Genomic DNA, 20,672 nt, shown 5'->3' on the forward strand with positions numbered 1-20,672 from the left:
CAGCACCGACCTCCACCCACACTCCACATAGAGAATAATCGAGCCTCCGGCACCTACCTCCACCCGCAGAGCCGAACTCCACATAGAGAATAATGGAGCCTCCAGCACCGACCTCCACCCGCAGAGCCGCACTCCACATAGAGAATAATGGAGCCTCCAGCACCGACCTCCACCCGCAGAGCCGCACTCCACATAGAGAATAATGGAGCCTCCAGCACCGACCTCCACCCGCAGAGCCGCACTCCACATAGAGAATAATGGAGCCTCCAGCACCGACCTCCACCCGCAGAGCCACACTCCACATAGAGAATAATGGAGCCTCCGGCACCGACCTCCACCCGCAGAGCCACACTCCACATAGAGAATAATGGAGCCTCCAGCACCAACCTCCATCCGCAGAGCCACACTCCACATAGAGAATAATGGAGCCTCCGGCACCGACCTCCACCCGCAGAGCCACACTCCACATAGAGAATAATGGAGCCTCCAGCACCGACCTCCACCCGCCGAGCCACACTCCACATAGAGAATAATGGAGCCTCCGGCACCGACCTCCACCCGCAGAGCCACACTCCACATAGAGAATAATGGAGCCTCCAGCACCAACCTCCATCCGCAGAGCCACACTCCACATAGAGAATAATGGAGCCTCCGGCACCGACCTCCACCCGCAGAGCCGCACTCCACATAGAGAATGGAGCCTCCGGCACCGACCTCCACCGGCAGAGCCACACTCCACATAGAGAATAATGGAGCCTCCAGCACCGACCTCCACCCGCAGAGCCGCACTCCACATAGAGAATAATGGAGCCTCCAGCACCGACCTCCACCCACACTCCACATTGAGAATAATGGAGCCTCCGGCACCTACCTCCACCCGCAGAGCCACACTCCACATAGAGAATAATGGAGCCTCCAGCACCGACCTCCACCCGCAGAGCCGCACTCCACATAGAGAATAATGGAGCCTCCGGCACCTACCTCCACCCACAGAACCACACTCCACATAGAGAATAATGGAGCCTCCAGCACCGACCTCCACCCACACTCCACATAGAGAATAATCGAGCCTCCGGCACCTACCTCCACCCGCAGAGCCGAACTCCACATAGAGAATAATGGAGCCTCCAGCACCGACCTCCACCCGCAGAGCCGCACTTCACATAGAGAATAATGGAGCCTCCAGCACCGACCTCCACCCGCAGAGCCGCACTCCACATAGAGAATAATGGAGCCTCCAGCACCGACCTCCACCCGCAGAGCCGCACTCCACATAGAGAATAATGGAGCCTCCAGCACCGACCTCCACCCGCAGAGCCACACTCCACATAGAGAATAATGGAGCCTCCGGCACCGACCTCCACCCGCAGAGCCACACTCCACATAGAGAATAATGGAGCCTCCAGCACCGACCTCCACCCGCAGAGCCACACTCCACATAGAGAATAATGGAGCCTCCGGCACCGACCTCCACCCGCAGAGCCACACTCCACATAGAGAATAATGGAGCCTCCAGCACCAACCTCCATCCGCAGAGCCACACTCCACATGGAGAATAATGGAGCCTCCAGCATCGACCTCCACCCGCAGAGCCGCACTCCACATAGAGAATAATGGAGCCTCCAGCACCGACCTCCACCCGCAGAGCCACACTCCACATAGAGAATAATGGAGCCTCCAGCACCAACCTCCACCCGCAGAGCCACACTCCACATAGAGAATAATGGAGCCTCAGGTACTGACCTCCACCCGCAGAGCCGCACTCCACATAGAGAATAATGGAGCCTCAGGCACCGACCTCCACCCGCAGAGCCGCACTCCACATAGAGAATAATGGAGCCTCAGGTACTGACCTCCACCCGCAGAGCCGCACTCCACATAGAGAATAATGGAGCCTCCGGCACCTACCTCCACCCGCAGAGCCACACTCCACATAGAGAATAATGGAGCCTCCAGCACCGACCTCCACCCGCAGAGCCGCACTCCACATAGAGAATAATGGAGCCTCCAGCACCGACCTCCACCCGCAGAGCCGCACTCCACATAGAGAATAATGGAGCTTCCAGCACCGACCTCCACCCGCAGAGCCGCACTCCACATAGAGAATAATGGAGCCTCCAGCACTTACCTCCACCCGCAGAGCCTCACTCCACATAGAGAATAATGGAGCCTCCAGCACCGACCTCCACCCACACTCCACATAGAGAATAATGGAGCCTCCGGCACCTACCTCCACCCGCAGAGCCACACTCCACATAGAGAATAATGGAGCCTCCAGCACCGACCTCCACCCACACTCCACATAGAGAATAATCGAGCCTCCGGCACCTACCTCCACCCGCAGAGCCGCACTCCACATAGAGAATAATGGAGCCTCCAGCACCGACCTCCACCCGCAGAGCCGCACTCCACATAGAGAATAATGGAGCCTCCAGCACCGACCTCCACCCGCAGAGCCGCACTCCACATAGAGAATAATGGAGCCTCCAGCACCGACCTCCACCCGCAGAGCCGCACTCCACATAGAGAATAATGGAGCCTCCAGCACCGACCTCCACCCGCAGAGCTGCATTCCACATAGAGAATAATGGAGCCTCCAGCACCGACCTCCACCCACACTCCACATAGAGAATAATCGAGCCTCCGGCACCTACCTCCACCCGCAGAGCCGCACTCCACATAGAGAATAATGGAGCCTCCAGCACCGACCTCCACCTGCAGAGCCACACTCCACATAGAGAATAATGGAGCCTCCAGCACCGACCTCCACCCGCAGAGCCACACTCCACATAGAGAATAATGGAGCCTCCAGCACCGACCTCCACCCGCAGAGCCGCACTCCACATAGAGAATAATGGAGCCTCAGGTACTGACCTCCACCCGCAGAGCCGCACTCCACATAGAGAATAATGGAGCCTCCGGCACCTACCTCCACCCGCAGAGCCACACTCCACATAGAGAATAATGGAGCCTCCAGCACCGACCTCCACCCGCAGAGCCGCACTCCACATAGAGAATAATGGAGCTTCCAGCACCGACCTCCACCCGCAGAGCCGCACTCCACATAGAGAATTATGGAGCCTCCAGCACTTACCTCCACCCGCAGAGCCTCACTCCACATAGAGAATAATGGAGCCTCCAGCACCGACCTCCACCCACACTCCACATAGAGAATAATGGAGCCTCCGGCACCTACCTCCACCCGCAGAGCCACACTCCACATAGAGAATAATGGAGCCTCCAGCACCGACCTCCACCCACACTCCACATAGAGAATAATCGAGCCTCCGGCACCTACCTCCACCCGCAGAGCCGCACTCCACATAGAGAATAATGGAGCCTCCAGCACCGACCTCCACCCGCAGAGCCGCACTCCACATAGAGAATAATGGAGCCTCCAGCACCGACCTCCACCCGCAGAGCCGCACTCCACATAGAGAATAATGGAGCCTCCAGCACCGACCTCCACCGGCAGAGCAACACTCCACATAGAGAATAATGGAGCCTCCGGCACCGACCTCCACCCGCAGAGCCACTCTCCACATAGAGAATAATGGAGCCTCCAGCACCGACCTCCACCCGCAGAGCCACACTCCACATAGAGAATAATGGAGCCTCCAGCACCGACCTCCACCCGCAGAGCCACACTCCACATAGAGAATAATGGAGCCTCCAGCACCGACCTCCACCCGCAGAGCCACACTCCACATAGAGAATAATGGGGCCTCCAGCACCGACCTCCACCCGCAGAGCCGCACTCCACATAGAGAATAATGGAGCCTCCGGCACCGACCTCCACCCGCAGAGCCACACTCCACATAGAGAATAATGGAGCCTCCAGCACCGACCTCCACCCGCAGAGCCGCACTCCACATAGAGAATAATGGAGCCTCCAGCACCGACCTCCACCCGCAGAGCCGCACTCCACATAGAGAATAATGGAGCCTCCAGCACCGACCTCCACCCACACTCCACATTGAGAATAATGGAGCCTCCGGCACCGACCTCCACCCGCAGAGCCGCACTCCACATAGAGAATAATGGAGCCTCCGGCACCGACCTCCACCCGCAGAGCCACACTCCACATAGAGAATAATGGAGCCTCCAGCACCGACCTCCACCCGCAGAGCCGCACTCCACATAGAGAATAATGGAGCTTCAGGTACTGACCTCCACCCGCAGAGCCGCACTCCACATAGAGAATAATGGAGCCTCCGGCACCTACCTCCACCCGCAGAGCCGCACTCCACATAGAGAATAATGGAGCCTCCAGCACCGACCTCCACCCGCAGAGCCACACTCCACATAGAGAATAATGGAGCCTCCAGCACCGACCTCCACCCGCAGAGCCACACTCCACATAGAGAATAATGGAGCCTCCAGCACCGACCTCCACCCGCAGAGCCACAATCCACATAGAGAATGGAGCCTCCGGCACCGACCTCCACCCGCAGAGCCACACTCCACATAGAGAATAATGGAGCCTCCAGCACCGACCTCCACCCGCAGAGCCGCACTCCACATAGAGAATAATGGAGCCTCCAGCACCGACCTCCACCCACACTCCACATAGAGAATAATGGAGCCTCCGGCACCTACCTCCACCCGCAGAGCCACACTCCACATAGAGAATAATGGAGCCTCCAGCACCGACTTCCACCCGCAGAGCCGCACTCCACATAGAGAATAATGGAGCCTCCGGCACCTACCTCCACCCACAGAACCACACTCCACATAGAGAATAATGGAGCCTCCAGCACCGACCTCCACCCACACTCCACATAGAGAATAATCGAGCCTCCGGCACCTACCTCCACCCGCAGAGCCGAACTCCACATAGAGAATAATGGAGCCTCCAGCACCGACCTCCACCCGCAGAGCCACACTCCACATAGAGAATAATGGAGCCTCCGGCACCGACCTCCACCCGCAGAGCCGCACTCCACATAGAGAATGGAGCCTCCGGCACCGACCTCCACCCGCAGAGCCACACTCCACATAGAGAATAATGGAGCCTCCAGCACCGACCTCCACCCGCAGAGCTGCACTCCACATAGAGAATAATGGAGCCTCCAGCACCGACCTCCACCCACACTCCACATAGAGAATAATGGAGCCTCCGGCACCTACCTCCACCCGCAGAGCCACACTCCACATAGAGAATAATGGAGCCTCCAGCACCGACCTCCACCCGCAGAGCCGCACTCCACATAGAGAATAATGGAGCCTCCGGCACCTACCTCCACCCACAGAACCACACTCCACATAGAGAATAATGGAGCCTCCAGCACCGACCTCCACCCACACTCCACATAGAGAATAATCGAGCCTCCGGCACCTACCTCCACCCGCAGAGCCGAACTCCACATAGAGAATAATGGAGCCTCCAGCACCGACCTCCACCCGCAGAGCCGCACTCCACATAGAGAATAATGGAGCCTCCAGCACCGACCTCCACCCGCAGAGCCGCACTCCACATAGAGAATAATGGAGCCTCCAGCACCGACCTCCACCCGCAGAGCCGCACTCCACATAGAGAATAATGGAGCCTCAGGTACTGACCTCCACCCGCAGAGCCGCACTCCACATAGAGAATAATGGAGCCTCAGGCACCGACATCCACCCGCAGAGCCGCACTCCACATAGAGAATAATGGAGCCTCAGGTACTGACCTCCACCCGCAGAGCCGCACTCCACATAGAGAATAATGGAGCCTCCGGCACCTACCTCCACCCGCAGAGCCACACTCCACATAGAGAATAATGGAGCCTCCAGCACCGACCTCCACCCGCAGAGCCGCACTCCACATAGAGAATAATGGAGCCTCAGGTACTGACCTCCACCCGCAGAGCCGCACTCCACATAGAGAATAATGGAGCCTCAGGCACCGACATCCACCCGCAGAGCCGCACTCCACATAGAGAATAATGGAGCCTCAGGTACTGACCTCCACCCGCAGAGCCGCACTCCACATAGAGAATAATGGAGCCTCCGGCACCTACCTCCACCCGCAGAGCCACACTCCACATAGAGAATAATGGAGCCTCCAGCACCGACCTCCACCCGCAGAGCCGCACTCCACATAGAGAATAATGGAGCCTCCAGCACCGACCTCCACCCGCAGAGCCGCACTCCACATAGAGAATAATGGAGCTTCCAGCACCGACCTCCACCCGCAGAGCCGCACTCCACATAGAGAATAATGGAGCCTCCAGCACTTACCTCCACCCGCAGAGCCTCACTCCACATAGAGAATAATGGAGCCTCCAGCACCGACCTCCACCCACACTCCACATAGAGAATAATGGAGCCTCCGGCACCTACCTCCACCCGCAGAGCCACACTCCACATAGAGAATAATGGAGCCTCCAGCACCGACCTCCACCCACACTCCACATAGAGAATAATCGAGCCTCCGGCACCTACCTCCACCCGCAGAGCCATACTCCACATAGAGAATAATGGAGCCTCCAGCACCGACCTCCACCCGCAGAGCCGCACTCCACATAGAGAATAATGGAGCCTCCAGCACCGACCTCCACCCGCAGAGCCGCACTCCACATAGAGAATAATGGAGCCTCCGGCACCTACCTCCACCCACAGAACCACACTCCACATAGAGAATAATGGAGCCTCCAGCACCGACCTCCACCCACACTCCACATAGAGAATAATCGAGCCTCCGGCACCTACCTCCACCCGCAGAGCCGCACTCCACATAGAGAATAATGGAGCCTCCAGCACCGACCTCCACCTGCAGAGCCACACTCCACATAGAGAATAATGGAGCCTCCAGCACCGATCTCCACCCGCAGAGCCACACTCCACATAGAGAATAATGGAGCCTCCGGCACCTACCTCCACCCGCAGAGCCACACTCCACATAGAGAATAATGGAGCCTCCAGCACCGACCTCCACCCGCAGAGCCGCACTCCACATAGAGAATAATGGAGCCTCCAGCACCGACCTCCACCAGCAGAGCAACACTCCACATAGAGAATAATGGAGCCTCCGGCACCGACCTCCACCCGCAGAGCCACACTCCACATAGAGAATAATGGAGCCTCCAGCACCGACCTCCACCCGCAGAGCCACACTCCACATAGAGAATAATGGAGCCTCCAGCACCGACCTCCACCCGCAGAGCCACACTCCACATAGAGAATAATGGAGCCTCCAGCACCGACCTCCACCCGCAGAGCCACACTCCACATAGAGAATAATGGAGCCTCCAGCACCAACCTCCACCCGCAGAGCCACACTCCACATAGAGAATAATGGAGCCTCCAGCACCGACCTCCACCCGCAGAGCCGCACTCCACATAGAGAATAATGGAGCCTCAGGTACTGACCTCCACCCGCAGAGCCGCACTCCACATAGAGAATAATGGAGCCTCAGGCACCGACATCCACCCGCAGAGCCGCACTCCACATAGAGAATAATGGAGCCTCAGGTACTGACCTCCACCCGCAGAGCCGCACTCCACATAGAGAATAATGGAGCCTCCGGCACCTACCTCCACCCGCAGAGCCACACTCCACATAGAGAATAATGGAGCCTCCAGCACCGACCTCCACCCGCAGAGCCGCACTCCACATAGAGAATAATGGAGCCTCCAGCACCGACCTCCACCCGCAGAGCCACACTCCACATAGAGAATAATGGAGCTTCCAGCACCGACCTCCACCCGCAGAGCCGCACTCCACATAGAGAATAATGGAGCCTCCAGCACTTACCTCCACCCGCAGAGCCTCACTCCACATAGAGAATAATGGAGCCTCCAGCACCGACCTCCACCCACACTCCACATAGAGAATAATGGAGCCTCCGGCACCTACCTCCACCCGCAGAGCCACACTCCACATAGAGAATAATGGAGCCTCCAGCACCGACCTCCACCCACACTCCACATAGAGAATAATCGAGCCTCCGGCACCTACCTCCACCCGCAGAGCCGCACTCCACATAGAGAATAATGGAGCCTCCAGCACCGACCTCCACCCGCAGAGCCGCACTCCACATAGAGAATAATGGAGCCTCCAGCACCGACCTCCACCCGCAGAGCCGCACTCCACATAGAGAATAATGGAGCCTCCAGCACCGACCTCCACCCGCAGAGCCGCATTCCACATAGAGAATAATGGAGCCTCCGGCACCTACCTCCACCCACAGAACCACACTCCACATAGAGAATAATGGAGCCTCCAGCACCGACCTCCACCCACACTCCACATAGAGAATAATCGAGCCTCCGGCACCTACCTCCACCCGCAGAGCCGCACTCCACATAGAGAATAATGGAGCCTCCAGCACCGACCTCCACCTGCAGAGCCACACTCCACATAGAGAATAATGGAGCCTCCAGCACCGACCTCCACCCGCAGAGCCACACTCCACATAGAGAATAATGGAGCCTCCGGCACCTACCTCCACCCGCAGAGCCACACTCCACATAGAGAATAATGGAGCCTCCAGCACCGACCTCCACCCGCAGAGCCGCACTCCACATAGAGAATAATGGAGCCTCCAGCACCGACCTCCACCAGCAGAGCAACACTCCACATAGAGAATAATGGAGCCTCCGGCACCGACCTCCACCCGCAGAGCCACACTCCACATAGAGAATAATGGAGCCTCCAGCACCGACCTCCACCCGCAGAGCCACACTCCACATAGAGAATAATGGAGCCTCCAGCACCGACCTCCACCCGCAGAGCCACACTCCACATAGAGAATAATGGAGCCTCCAGCACCGACCTCCACCCGCAGAGCCACACTCCACATAGAGAATAATGGAGCCTCCAGCACCGACCTCCACCCGCAGAGCCACACTCCACATAGAGAATAATGGGGCCTCCAGCACCGACCTCCACCCGCAGAGCCGCACTCCACATAGAGAATAATGAAGCCTCCGGCACCGACCTCCACCCGCAGAGCCACACTCCACATAGAGAATAATGGAGCCTCCAGCACCGACCTCCACCCGCAGAGCCGCACTCCACATAGAGAATAATGGAGCCTCCAGCACTGACCTCCACCCGCAGAGCCGCACTCTACATAGAGAATAATGGAGCCTCCAGCACCGACCTCCACCCACACTCCACATTGAGAATAATGGAGCCTCCGGCACCGACCTCCACCCGCAGAGCCGCACTCCACATAGAGAATAATGGAGCCTCCGGCACCGACCTCCACCCGCAGAGCCACACTCCACATAGAGAATAATGGAGCCTCCAGCACCAACCTCCACCCGCAGAGCCGCACTCCACATAGAGAATAATGGAGCTTCAGGTACTGACCTCCACCCGCAGAGCCGCACTCCACATAGAGAATAATGGAGCCTCCGGCACCTACCTCCACCCGCAGAGCCGCACTCCACATAGAGAATAATGGAGCCTCCAGCACCGACCTCCACCCGCAGAGCCACACTCCACATAAAGAATAATGGAGCCTCCAGCACCGACCTCCACCCGCAGAGCCACACTCCACATAGAGAATAATGGAGCCTCCAGCACCGACCTCCACCCGCAGAGCCACAATCCACATAGAGAATGGAGCCTCCGGCACCGACCTCCACCCGCAGAGCCACACTCCACATAGAGAATAATGGAGCCTCCAGCACCGACCTCCACCCGCAGAGCCGCACTCCACATAGAGAATAATGGAGCCTCCAGCACCGACCTCCACCCACACTCCACATAGAGAATAATGGAGCCTCCGGCACCTACCTCCACCCACAGAGCCACACTCCACATAGAGAATAATGGAGCCTCCAGCACCGACCTCCACCCGCAGAGCCGCACTCCACATAGAGAATAATGGAGCCTCCGGCACCTACCTCCACCCACAGAACCACACTCCACATAGAGAATAATGGAGCCTCCAGCACCGACCTCCACCCACACTCCACATAGAGAATAATCGAGCCTCCGGCACCTACCTCCACCCGCAGAGCCGAACTCCACATAGAGAATAATGGAGCCTCCAGCACCGACCTCCACCCGCAGAGCCACACTCCACATAGAGAATAATGGAGCCTCCGGCACCGACCTCCACCCGCAGAGCCGCACTCCACATAGAGAATGGAGCCTCCGGCACCGACCTCCACCCGCAGAGCCACACTCCACATAGAGAATAATGGAGCCTCCAGCACCGACCTCCACCCGCAGAGCTGCACTCCACATAGAGAATAATGGAGCCTCCAGCACCGACCTCCACCCACACTCCACATAGAGAATAATGGAGCCTCCGGCACCTACCTCCACCCGCAGAGCCACACTCCACATAGAGAATAATGGAGCCTCCAGCACCGACCTCCACCCGCAGAGCCGCACTCCACATAGAGAATAATGGAGCCTCCGGCACCTACCTCCACCCACAGAACCACACTCCACATAGAGAATAATGGAGCCTCCAGCACCGACCTCCACCCACACTCCACATAGAGAATAATCGAGCCTCCGGCACCTACCTCCACCCGCAGAGCCGAACTCCACATAGAGAATAATGGAGCCTCCAGCACCGACCTCCACCCGCAGAGCCGCACTCCACATAGAGAATAATGGAGCCTCCAGCACCGACCTCCACCCGCAGAGCCGCACTCCACATAGAGAATAATGGAGCCTCCAGCACCGACCTCCACCCGCAGAGCCGCACTCCACATAGAGAATAATGGAGCCTCCAGCACCGACCTCCACCCGCAGAGCCACACTCCACATAGAGAATAATGGAGCCTCCGGCACCGACCTCCACCCGCAGAGCCACACTCCACATAGAGAATAATGGAGCCTCCAGCACCAACCTCCATCCGCAGAGCCACACTCCACATAGAGAATAATGGAGCCTCCGGCACCGACCTCCACCCGCAGAGCCACACTCCACATAGAGAATAATGGAGCCTCCAGCACCGACCTCCACCCGCCGAGCCACACTCCACATAGAGAATAATGGAGCCTCCGGCACCGACCTCCACCCGCAGAGCCACACTCCACATAGAGAATAATGGAGCCTCCAGCACCAACCTCCATCCGCAGAGCCACACTCCACATAGAGAATAATGGAGCCTCCGGCACCGACCTCCACCCGCAGAGCCGCACTCCACATAGAGAATGGAGCCTCCGGCACCGACCTCCACCGGCAGAGCCACACTCCACATAGAGAATAATGGAGCCTCCAGCACCGACCTCCACCCGCAGAGCCGCACTCCACATAGAGAATAATGGAGCCTCCAGCACCGACCTCCACCCACACTCCACATTGAGAATAATGGAGCCTCCGGCACCTACCTCCACCCGCAGAGCCACACTCCACATAGAGAATAATGGAGCCTCCAGCACCGACCTCCACCCGCAGAGCCGCACTCCACATAGAGAATAATGGAGCCTCCGGCACCTACCTCCACCCACAGAACCACACTCCACATAGAGAATAATGGAGCCTCCAGCACCGACCTCCACCCACACTCCACATAGAGAATAATCGAGCCTCCGGCACCTACCTCCACCCGCAGAGCCGAACTCCACATAGAGAATAATGGAGCCTCCAGCACCGACCTCCACCCGCAGAGCCGCACTTCACATAGAGAATAATGGAGCCTCCAGCACCGACCTCCACCCGCAGAGCCGCACTCCACATAGAGAATAATGGAGCCTCCAGCACCGACCTCCACCCGCAGAGCCGCACTCCACATAGAGAATAATGGAGCCTCCAGCACCGACCTCCACCCGCAGAGCCACACTCCACATAGAGAATAATGGAGCCTCCGGCACCGACCTCCACCCGCAGAGCCACACTCCACATAGAGAATAATGGAGCCTCCAGCACCGACCTCCACCCGCAGAGCCACACTCCACATAGAGAATAATGGAGCCTCCGGCACCGACCTCCACCCGCAGAGCCACACTCCACATAGAGAATAATGGAGCCTCCAGCACCAACCTCCATCCGCAGAGCCACACTCCACATGGAGAATAATGGAGCCTCCAGCATCGACCTCCACCCGCAGAGCCGCACTCCACATAGAGAATAATGGAGCCTCCAGCACCGACCTCCACCCGCAGAGCCACACTCCACATAGAGAATAATGGAGCCTCCAGCACCAACCTCCACCCGCAGAGCCACACTCCACATAGAGAATAATGGAGCCTCAGGTACTGACCTCCACCCGCAGAGCCGCACTCCACATAGAGAATAATGGAGCCTCAGGCACCGACCTCCACCCGCAGAGCCGCACTCCACATAGAGAATAATGGAGCCTCAGGTACTGACCTCCACCCGCAGAGCCGCACTCCACATAGAGAATAATGGAGCCTCCGGCACCTACCTCCACCCGCAGAGCCACACTCCACATAGAGAATAATGGAGCCTCCAGCACCGACCTCCACCCGCAGAGCCGCACTCCACATAGAGAATAATGGAGCCTCCAGCACCGACCTCCACCCGCAGAGCCGCACTCCACATAGAGAATAATGGAGCTTCCAGCACCGACCTCCACCCGCAGAGCCGCACTCCACATAGAGAATAATGGAGCCTCCAGCACTTACCTCCACCCGCAGAGCCTCACTCCACATAGAGAATAATGGAGCCTCCAGCACCGACCTCCACCCACACTCCACATAGAGAATAATGGAGCCTCCGGCACCTACCTCCACCCGCAGAGCCACACTCCACATAGAGAATAATGGAGCCTCCAGCACCGACCTCCACCCACACTCCACATAGAGAATAATCGAGCCTCCGGCACCTACCTCCACCCGCAGAGCCGCACTCCACATAGAGAATAATGGAGCCTCCAGCACCGACCTCCACCCGCAGAGCCGCACTCCACATAGAGAATAATGGAGCCTCCAGCACCGACCTCCACCCGCAGAGCCGCACTCCACATAGAGAATAATGGAGCCTCCAGCACCGACCTCCACCCGCAGAGCCGCACTCCACATAGAGAATAATGGAGCCTCCAGCACCGACCTCCACCCGCAGAGCTGCATTCCACATAGAGAATAATGGAGCCTCCAGCACCGACCTCCACCCACACTCCACATAGAGAATAATCGAGCCTCCGGCACCTACCTCCACCCGCAGAGCCGCACTCCACATAGAGAATAATGGAGCCTCCAGCACCGACCTCCACCTGCAGAGCCACACTCCACATAGAGAATAATGGAGCCTCCAGCACCGACCTCCACCCGCAGAGCCACACTCCACATAGAGAATAATGGAGCCTCCAGCACCGACCTCCACCCGCAGAGCCGCACTCCACATAGAGAATAATGGAGCCTCAGGTACTGACCTCCACCCGCAGAGCCGCACTCCACATAGAGAATAATGGAGCCTCCGGCACCTACCTCCACCCGCAGAGCCACACTCCACATAGAGAATAATGGAGCCTCCAGCACCGACCTCCACCCGCAGAGCCGCACTCCACATAGAGAATAATGGAGCTTCCAGCACCGACCTCCACCCGCAGAGCCGCACTCCACATAGAGAATTATGGAGCCTCCAGCACTTACCTCCACCCGCAGAGCCTCACTCCACATAGAGAATAATGGAGCCTCCAGCACCGACCTCCACCCACACTCCACATAGAGAATAATGGAGCCTCCGGCACCTACCTCCACCCGCAGAGCCACACTCCACATAGAGAATAATGGAGCCTCCAGCACCGACCTCCACCCACACTCCACATAGAGAATAATCGAGCCTCCGGCACCTACCTCCACCCGCAGAGCCGCACTCCACATAGAGAATAATGGAGCCTCCAGCACCGACCTCCACCCGCAGAGCCGCACTCCACATAGAGAATAATGGAGCCTCCAGCACCGACCTCCACCCGCAGAGCCGCACTCCACATAGAGAATAATGGAGCCTCCAGCACCGACCTCCACCGGCAGAGCAACACTCCACATAGAGAATAATGGAGCCTCCGGCACCGACCTCCACCCGCAGAGCCACTCTCCACATAGAGAATAATGGAGCCTCCAGCACCGACCTCCACCCGCAGAGCCACACTCCACATAGAGAATAATGGAGCCTCCAGCACCGACCTCCACCCGCAGAGCCACACTCCACATAGAGAATAATGGAGCCTCCAGCACCGACCTCCACCCGCAGAGCCACACTCCACATAGAGAATAATGGGGCCTCCAGCACCGACCTCCACCCGCAGAGCCGCACTCCACATAGAGAATAATGGAGCCTCCGGCACCGACCTCCACCCGCAGAGCCACACTCCACATAGAGAATAATGGAGCCTCCAGCACCGACCTCCACCCGCAGAGCCGCACTCCACATAGAGAATAATGGAGCCTCCAGCACCGACCTCCACCCGCAGAGCCGCACTCCACATAGAGAATAATGGAGCCTCCAGCACCGACCTCCACCCACACTCCACATTGAGAATAATGGAGCCTCCGGCACCGACCTCCACCCGCAGAGCCGCACTCCACATAGAGAATAATGGAGCCTCCGGCACCGACCTCCACCCGCAGAGCCACACTCCACATAGAGAATAATGGAGCCTCCAGCACCGACCTCCACCCGCAGAGCCGCACTCCACATAGAGAATAATGGAGCTTCAGGTACTGACCTCCACCCGCAGAGCCGCACTCCACATAGAGAATAATGGAGCCTCCGGCACCTACCTCCACCCGCAGAGCCGCACTCCACATAGAGAATAATGGAGCCTCCAGCACCGACCTCCACCCGCAGAGCCACACTCCACATAGAGAATAATGGAGCCTCCAGCACCGACCTCCACCCGCAGAGCCACACTCCACATAGAGAATAATGGAGCCTCCAGCACCGACCTCCACCCGCAGAGCCACAATCCACATAGAGAATGGAGCCTCCGGCACCGACCTCCACCCGCAGAGCCACACTCCACATAGAGAATAATGGAGCCTCCAGCACCGACCTCCACCCGCAGAGCCGCACTCCACATAGAGAATAATGGAGCCTCCAGCACCGACCTCCACCCACACTCCACATAGAGAATAATGGAGCCTCCGGCACCTACCTCCACCCGCAGAGCCACACTCCACATAGAGAATAATGGAGCCTCCAGCACCGACTTCCACCCGCAGAGCCGCACTCCACATAGAGAATAATGGAGCCTCCGGCACCTACCTCCACCCACAGAACCACACTCCACATAGAGAATAATGGAGCCTCCAGCACCGACCTCCACCCACACTCCACATAGAGAATAATCGAGCCTCCGGCACCTACCTCCACCCGCAGAGCCGAACTCCACATAGAGAATAATGGAGCCTCCAGCACCGACCTCCACCCGCAGAGCCACACTCCACATAGAGAATAATGGAGCCTCCGGCACCGACCTCCACCCGCAGAGCCGCACTCCACATAGAGAATGGAGCCTCCGGCACCGACCTCCACCCGCAGAGCCACACTCCACATAGAGAATAATGGAGCCTCCAGCACCGACCTCCACCCGCAGAGCTGCACTCCACATAGAGAATAATGGAGCCTCCAGCACCGACCTCCACCCACACTCCACATAGAGAATAATGGAGCCTCCGGCACCTACCTCCACCCGCAGAGCCACACTCCACATAGAGAATAATGGAGCCTCCAGCACCGACCTCCACCCGCAGAGCCGCACTCCACATAGAGAATAATGGAGCCTCCGGCACCTACCTCCACCCACAGAACCACACTCCACATAGAGAATAATGGAGCCTCCAGCACCGACCTCCACCCACACTCCACATAGAGAATAATCGAGCCTCCGGCACCTACCTCCACCCGCAGAGCCGAACTCCACATAGAGAATAATGGAGCCTCCAGCACCGACCTCCACCCGCAGAGCCGCACTCCACATAGAGAATAATGGAGCCTCCAGCACCGACCTCCACCCGCAGAGCCGCACTCCACATAGAGAATAATGGAGCCTCCAGCACCGACCTCCACCCGCAGAGCCGCACTCCACATAGAGAATAATGGAGCCTCCAGCACCGACCTCCACCCGCAGAGCCACACTCCACATAGAGAATAATGGAGCCTCCGGCACCGACCTCCACCCGCAGAGCCACACTCCACATAGAGAATAATGGAGCCTCCAGCACCAACCTCCATCCGCAGAGCCACACTCCACATAGAGAATAATGGAGCCTCCGGCACCGACCTCCACCCGCAGAGCCACACTCCACATAGAGAATAATGGAGCCTCCAGCACCGACCTCCACCCGCAGAGCCACACTCCACATAGAGAATAATGGAGCCTCCGGCACCGACCTCCACCCGCAGAGCCACACTCCACATAGAGAATAATGGAGCCTCCAGCACCAACCTCCATCCGCAGAGCCACACTCCACATAGAGAATAATGGAGCCTCCGGCACCGACCTCCACCCGCAGAGCCGCACTCCACATAGAGAATGGAGCCTCCGGCACCGACCTCCACCCGCAGAGCCACACTCCACATAGAGAATAATGGAGCCTCCAGCACCGACATCCACCCGCAGAGCCGCACTCCACATAGAGAATAATGGAGCCTCCAGCACCGACCTCCACCCACACTCCACATTGAGAATAATGGAGCCTCCGGCACCTACCTCCACCCGCAGAGCCACACTCCACATAGAGAATAATGGAGCCTCCAGCACCGACCTCCACCCGCAGAGCCGCACTCCACATAGAGAATAATGGAGCCTCCGGCACCTACTTCCACCCACAGAACCACACTCCACATAGAGAATAATGGAGCCTCCAGCACCGACCTCCACCCACACTCCACATAGAGAATAATCGAGCCTCCAGCACCTACCTCCACCCGCAGAGCCGAACTCCACATAGAGAATAATGGAGCCTCCAGCACCGACCTCCACCCGCAGAGCCGCACTCCACATAGAGAATAATGGAGCCTCCAGCACCGACCTCCACCCGCAGAGCCGCACTCCACATAGAGAATAATGGAGCCTCCAGCACCGACCTCCACCCGCAGAGCCGCACTCCACATAGAGAATAATGGAGCCTCCAGCACCGACCTCCACCCGCAGAGCCACACTCCACATAGAGAATAATGGAGCCTCCGGCACCGACCTCCACCCGCAGAGCCACACTCCACATAGAGAATAATGGAGCCTCCAGCACCAACCTCCATCCGCAGAGCCACACTCCACATAGAGAATAATGGAGTCTCCAGCACCGACCTCCACCCGCAGAGCCGCACTCCACATAGAGAATAATGGAGCCTCAGGTCCTGACCTCCACCCGCAGAGCCGTACTCCACATAGAGAATAATGGAGCCTCCGGCACCGACCTCCACCCGCAGAGCCACACTCCACATAGAGAATAATGGAGCCTCCAGCACCGACCTCCACCCGCAGAGCCACACTCCACATAGAGAATAATGGAGCCTCCAGCACCGACCTCCACCCGCAGAGCCGCACTCCACATAGAGAATAATGGAGCCTCAGGTACTGACCTCCACCCGCAGAGCCGCACTCCACATAGAGAATAATGGAGCCTCCGGCACCGACCTCCACCCGCAGAGCCGCACTCCACATAGAGAATAATGGAGCCTCCAGCACCCACCTCCACCCGTAGAGCCACACTCCACATAGAGAATAATGGAGCCTCCGGCACCGACCTCCACCCGCAGAGCCGCACTCCACATAGAGAATAATGGAGCCTCCAGCACCTACCTCCACCAGCAGAGCCGCACTCCACATATATGGCTGCTCTGTGCGCACAGGACCTGTGATGAGGTCACAGGAGGGGAGGAGTCAGGGGTCACATGATCTCCGGAGTGCAGACATGGAGACTTCTCCTCAGTCAGTGACCTTCCCGCCATTATTCCCCCTCACTACTGGCACAATTCCCCCGCGCCGCCTTTTCTACACAGTGTTGTGTGTGGAATGTAACGTGTGATTTCTCTGGAGGGAAATAGACCCCACACATGAGGGAATTATCACCAGCTACCGGACGTCTACTATATGGCGCCATATGATTGTGCTATCCAGGCTGTGGAGTCGGTAACCCAAACCTGCGACTCCGACTCCTCAATTTCCCTTACACCGACTCCGACTCCGACTCCCACACATATTGCTTATATTTAAGTGAAAAATTTATTGTAGTACAATGTGAACATCAGACATTTAATCACTTCTATGATCCAATAATCAAGATATTTAGATAGAACATAATATCTATTTATTGGAATACAACTTTAGAACACAAAAAACTGTAATAAATTGTAAATATGTAATACACTATTTAATATTGATTACATATATACAGTACAGACCGAAAGTTTGGACACACCTTCTCATTCAAAGAGTTTCCTTTATTTTCATGACTATGAAAATTGTAGATTCACTCTGAAGGCATCAAAACTATGAATTAACACAAGTGGAATTATATAATTAACAAAAAAGTGTGAAACAACTGAAAATATGTCTTATATTTTAGGTTCTTCAAAGTAGCCACCTTTTGCTTTGATTACTGCTTTGCACACTCTTGGCATTCTCTTGATGAGCTTCAAGAGGTAGTCACCGGAAATGGTTTTCCAACAGTCTTGAAGGAGTTCCCAGAGATGCTTAGCACTTGTTGGCCCTTTTGCCTTCACTCTGCGGTCCTGCTCACCCCAAACCATCTCGATTGGGTTCAGGTCTGGTGACTGTGGGGGTCATTTGGCGTAGCACCCCATCACTCTCCTTCTTGGTCAAATAGCCCTTACACAGCCTGGAGGTGTTTGGGGTCATTGTCCTGTTGTAAAATAAATGATGGTCCATAACTTTCCCAAATTCCTATGAAAAAATATTCAGCACATCCTGCATTGAATTAATGTACCCAATTTATTATATATTTTAGGAGTCGGAGTCGGTCCATTTTATACCAACTCCGACTCCACCAAAATGAGCACCAACTCCACAGCCCTGGTGCTATCGCCTCCATACCTGGAGCTAAAATGCCGAAATCTCATTTATTTAACCCCGTCCAGAGTTTTGTAGTGCACAGTGCAGAGCTATATGTGTAGAGTACAGTGCAGAGCCATGTGTGTAGAGCATAGTGCAGCCGTGCACAGTGTGGAACTTTTTAGGAGGGGACTATCTAGTATGGTTAAAGACGAATAAGCCCATGCAGATGCTCCTCAAGAGTTAGAGGCGTTCTTACAGCATTGTGTGCACATTGACATCCATATTACTGAGCTTAGACAGGAGAAATTTGCAGCCTCTAATCATGTCACTAACTTTCCCCTTTCTCCTAAAGAACCTGCAGACAAATCCTTATGGGAAGTGGAACTAGTTCCCATGCAAGTGGATTCTTTACAGCGGCGTAAGAATAATGAGTGCAGGGAACATCGCTTCCATGAGACTTTGTGTTTCTACTGCAGTCAATCAGACCATTTTCTTAACTGTTCCAAGTGGCCTTGCAAGGTACTAGCCCCGGTAGGGGAGTATGAGGATCAGGATGCTGAATCTGTTGTTTCTGGGTCCAATTCTTCTTTGAATGCTGTCTTTCATTCTCTATCGGTGACTGCCTCTCCTAAAGTAGGGAAGGATAGAGATACACACTGTTCCCTCCCCATTAAGATCTTGTTGTCGGGACAATGGATCTCCTGTGCAGCCATGGTAGATTCTAGGGAGGGAGGTAACTTTTTGAACCTAACCTTTGCCAAAGAACATGGCATACAGATTCAACAGAGAACCACCCAGTAACCATGGAAATAGTGGATGGTACCCCTCTAGTTTCAGGGCCGGTGGATCAGGAGACAGTACCTCTGGAGCTTTTCATAGAACTCAATCTTCAGGAAATGCTTTCCTTTATGCTAATTTCTTCACCACATTTTCCTTTAATTCTAAGAATTCCCTGACTGCAGTCACAGAACCCAATCATCAACTGGGAGACAAAAGAGATCACTTTTCCAACAAAGGACACACTAGTTACAAGTCAGGCAAGATCTCGGGATATGGAATGTACCACTAAGGTATCTATGTTACCATCCATTTATAATTAATTTTCTGATATTTTTGATAAGAAAATGGCAGATCAGCATCCACCCCACATACCTTATGATTGTCCTATTGAACTACTTCTGGGGACAGCTATTCCATTTAAAAATGTCTACCCACTAGCAGCTCTGGAGCTGCAGGCCTTAAAAGAATACATTGATGACAATCTGGCTAAGGGTTTCATTCACCCGTCCTCATCACCGGCAGGAGGACCCATCTTTTTCATAAAAAAGAAGGATGGAACTCTTAGACCGGGAGCTCAACAAGGTAACCATTCGGAACCGTTATCCTTTGCTGTTAATTCCTGAACTGCTTGAAAGAGTACATCATGCTAAAATCTTCTCTAAGTTGGATCTTCGAGGAGCTTATAACCTGATTCGGATCTGCTCTGGGGATGAATGGAAGGAGGCATTTAGATGTCGTTATGGGCACTTTGAGTACCTTGTGATGCCTTTTGGTCTCTGCAACTCTTTGGCAACCTTCCAACACTTGGCTAATGACATTTTTAGAGATCTGTTAGATTACGAAAAAATTATCTATCTGGACGATATTTTCATTTTTTCCAATTCATTGCAGGAACATCAAGAGCATGTTACAACTGTTTTAAGATGCCTGAAAGAGAATCATCCCTACAGAAACCTGAGAAATGTGAGTTCCATCACACAGAGATTCAATTTCTGGGTTATTTCATCTTATCA

At 56.0% G+C, this 20,672-nt stretch overlaps 1 protein-coding gene across 2 annotated transcripts in view; it reads right to left on the reverse strand.

Moving 5' to 3' along the window:
* Positions 1–17,765, reverse strand: part of LOC141094145 (uncharacterized) — a 217,938-nt gene extending 200,173 nt beyond the window's left edge. For both annotated transcript variants that reach the window (XM_073579890.1, XM_073579889.1), the window contains exon 1: positions 17,665–17,765. In XM_073579890.1, the coding sequence (XP_073435991.1) occupies positions 17,665–17,691 (27 nt within the window). In that variant the 5' untranslated portion in view covers positions 17,692–17,765. The remainder of the gene's footprint in view (positions 1–17,664) is intronic.
* Positions 17,766–20,672: the final 2,907 nt, after the last annotated feature.

Source organism: Dendrobates tinctorius, unplaced genomic scaffold, assembly GCF_039654945.1.
Source record: "Dendrobates tinctorius isolate UK_male_01 unplaced genomic scaffold, ASM3965494v1 ptg000063l, whole genome shotgun sequence".
Taxonomy (NCBI): Eukaryota; Metazoa; Chordata; class Amphibia; order Anura; family Dendrobatidae; genus Dendrobates; species Dendrobates tinctorius.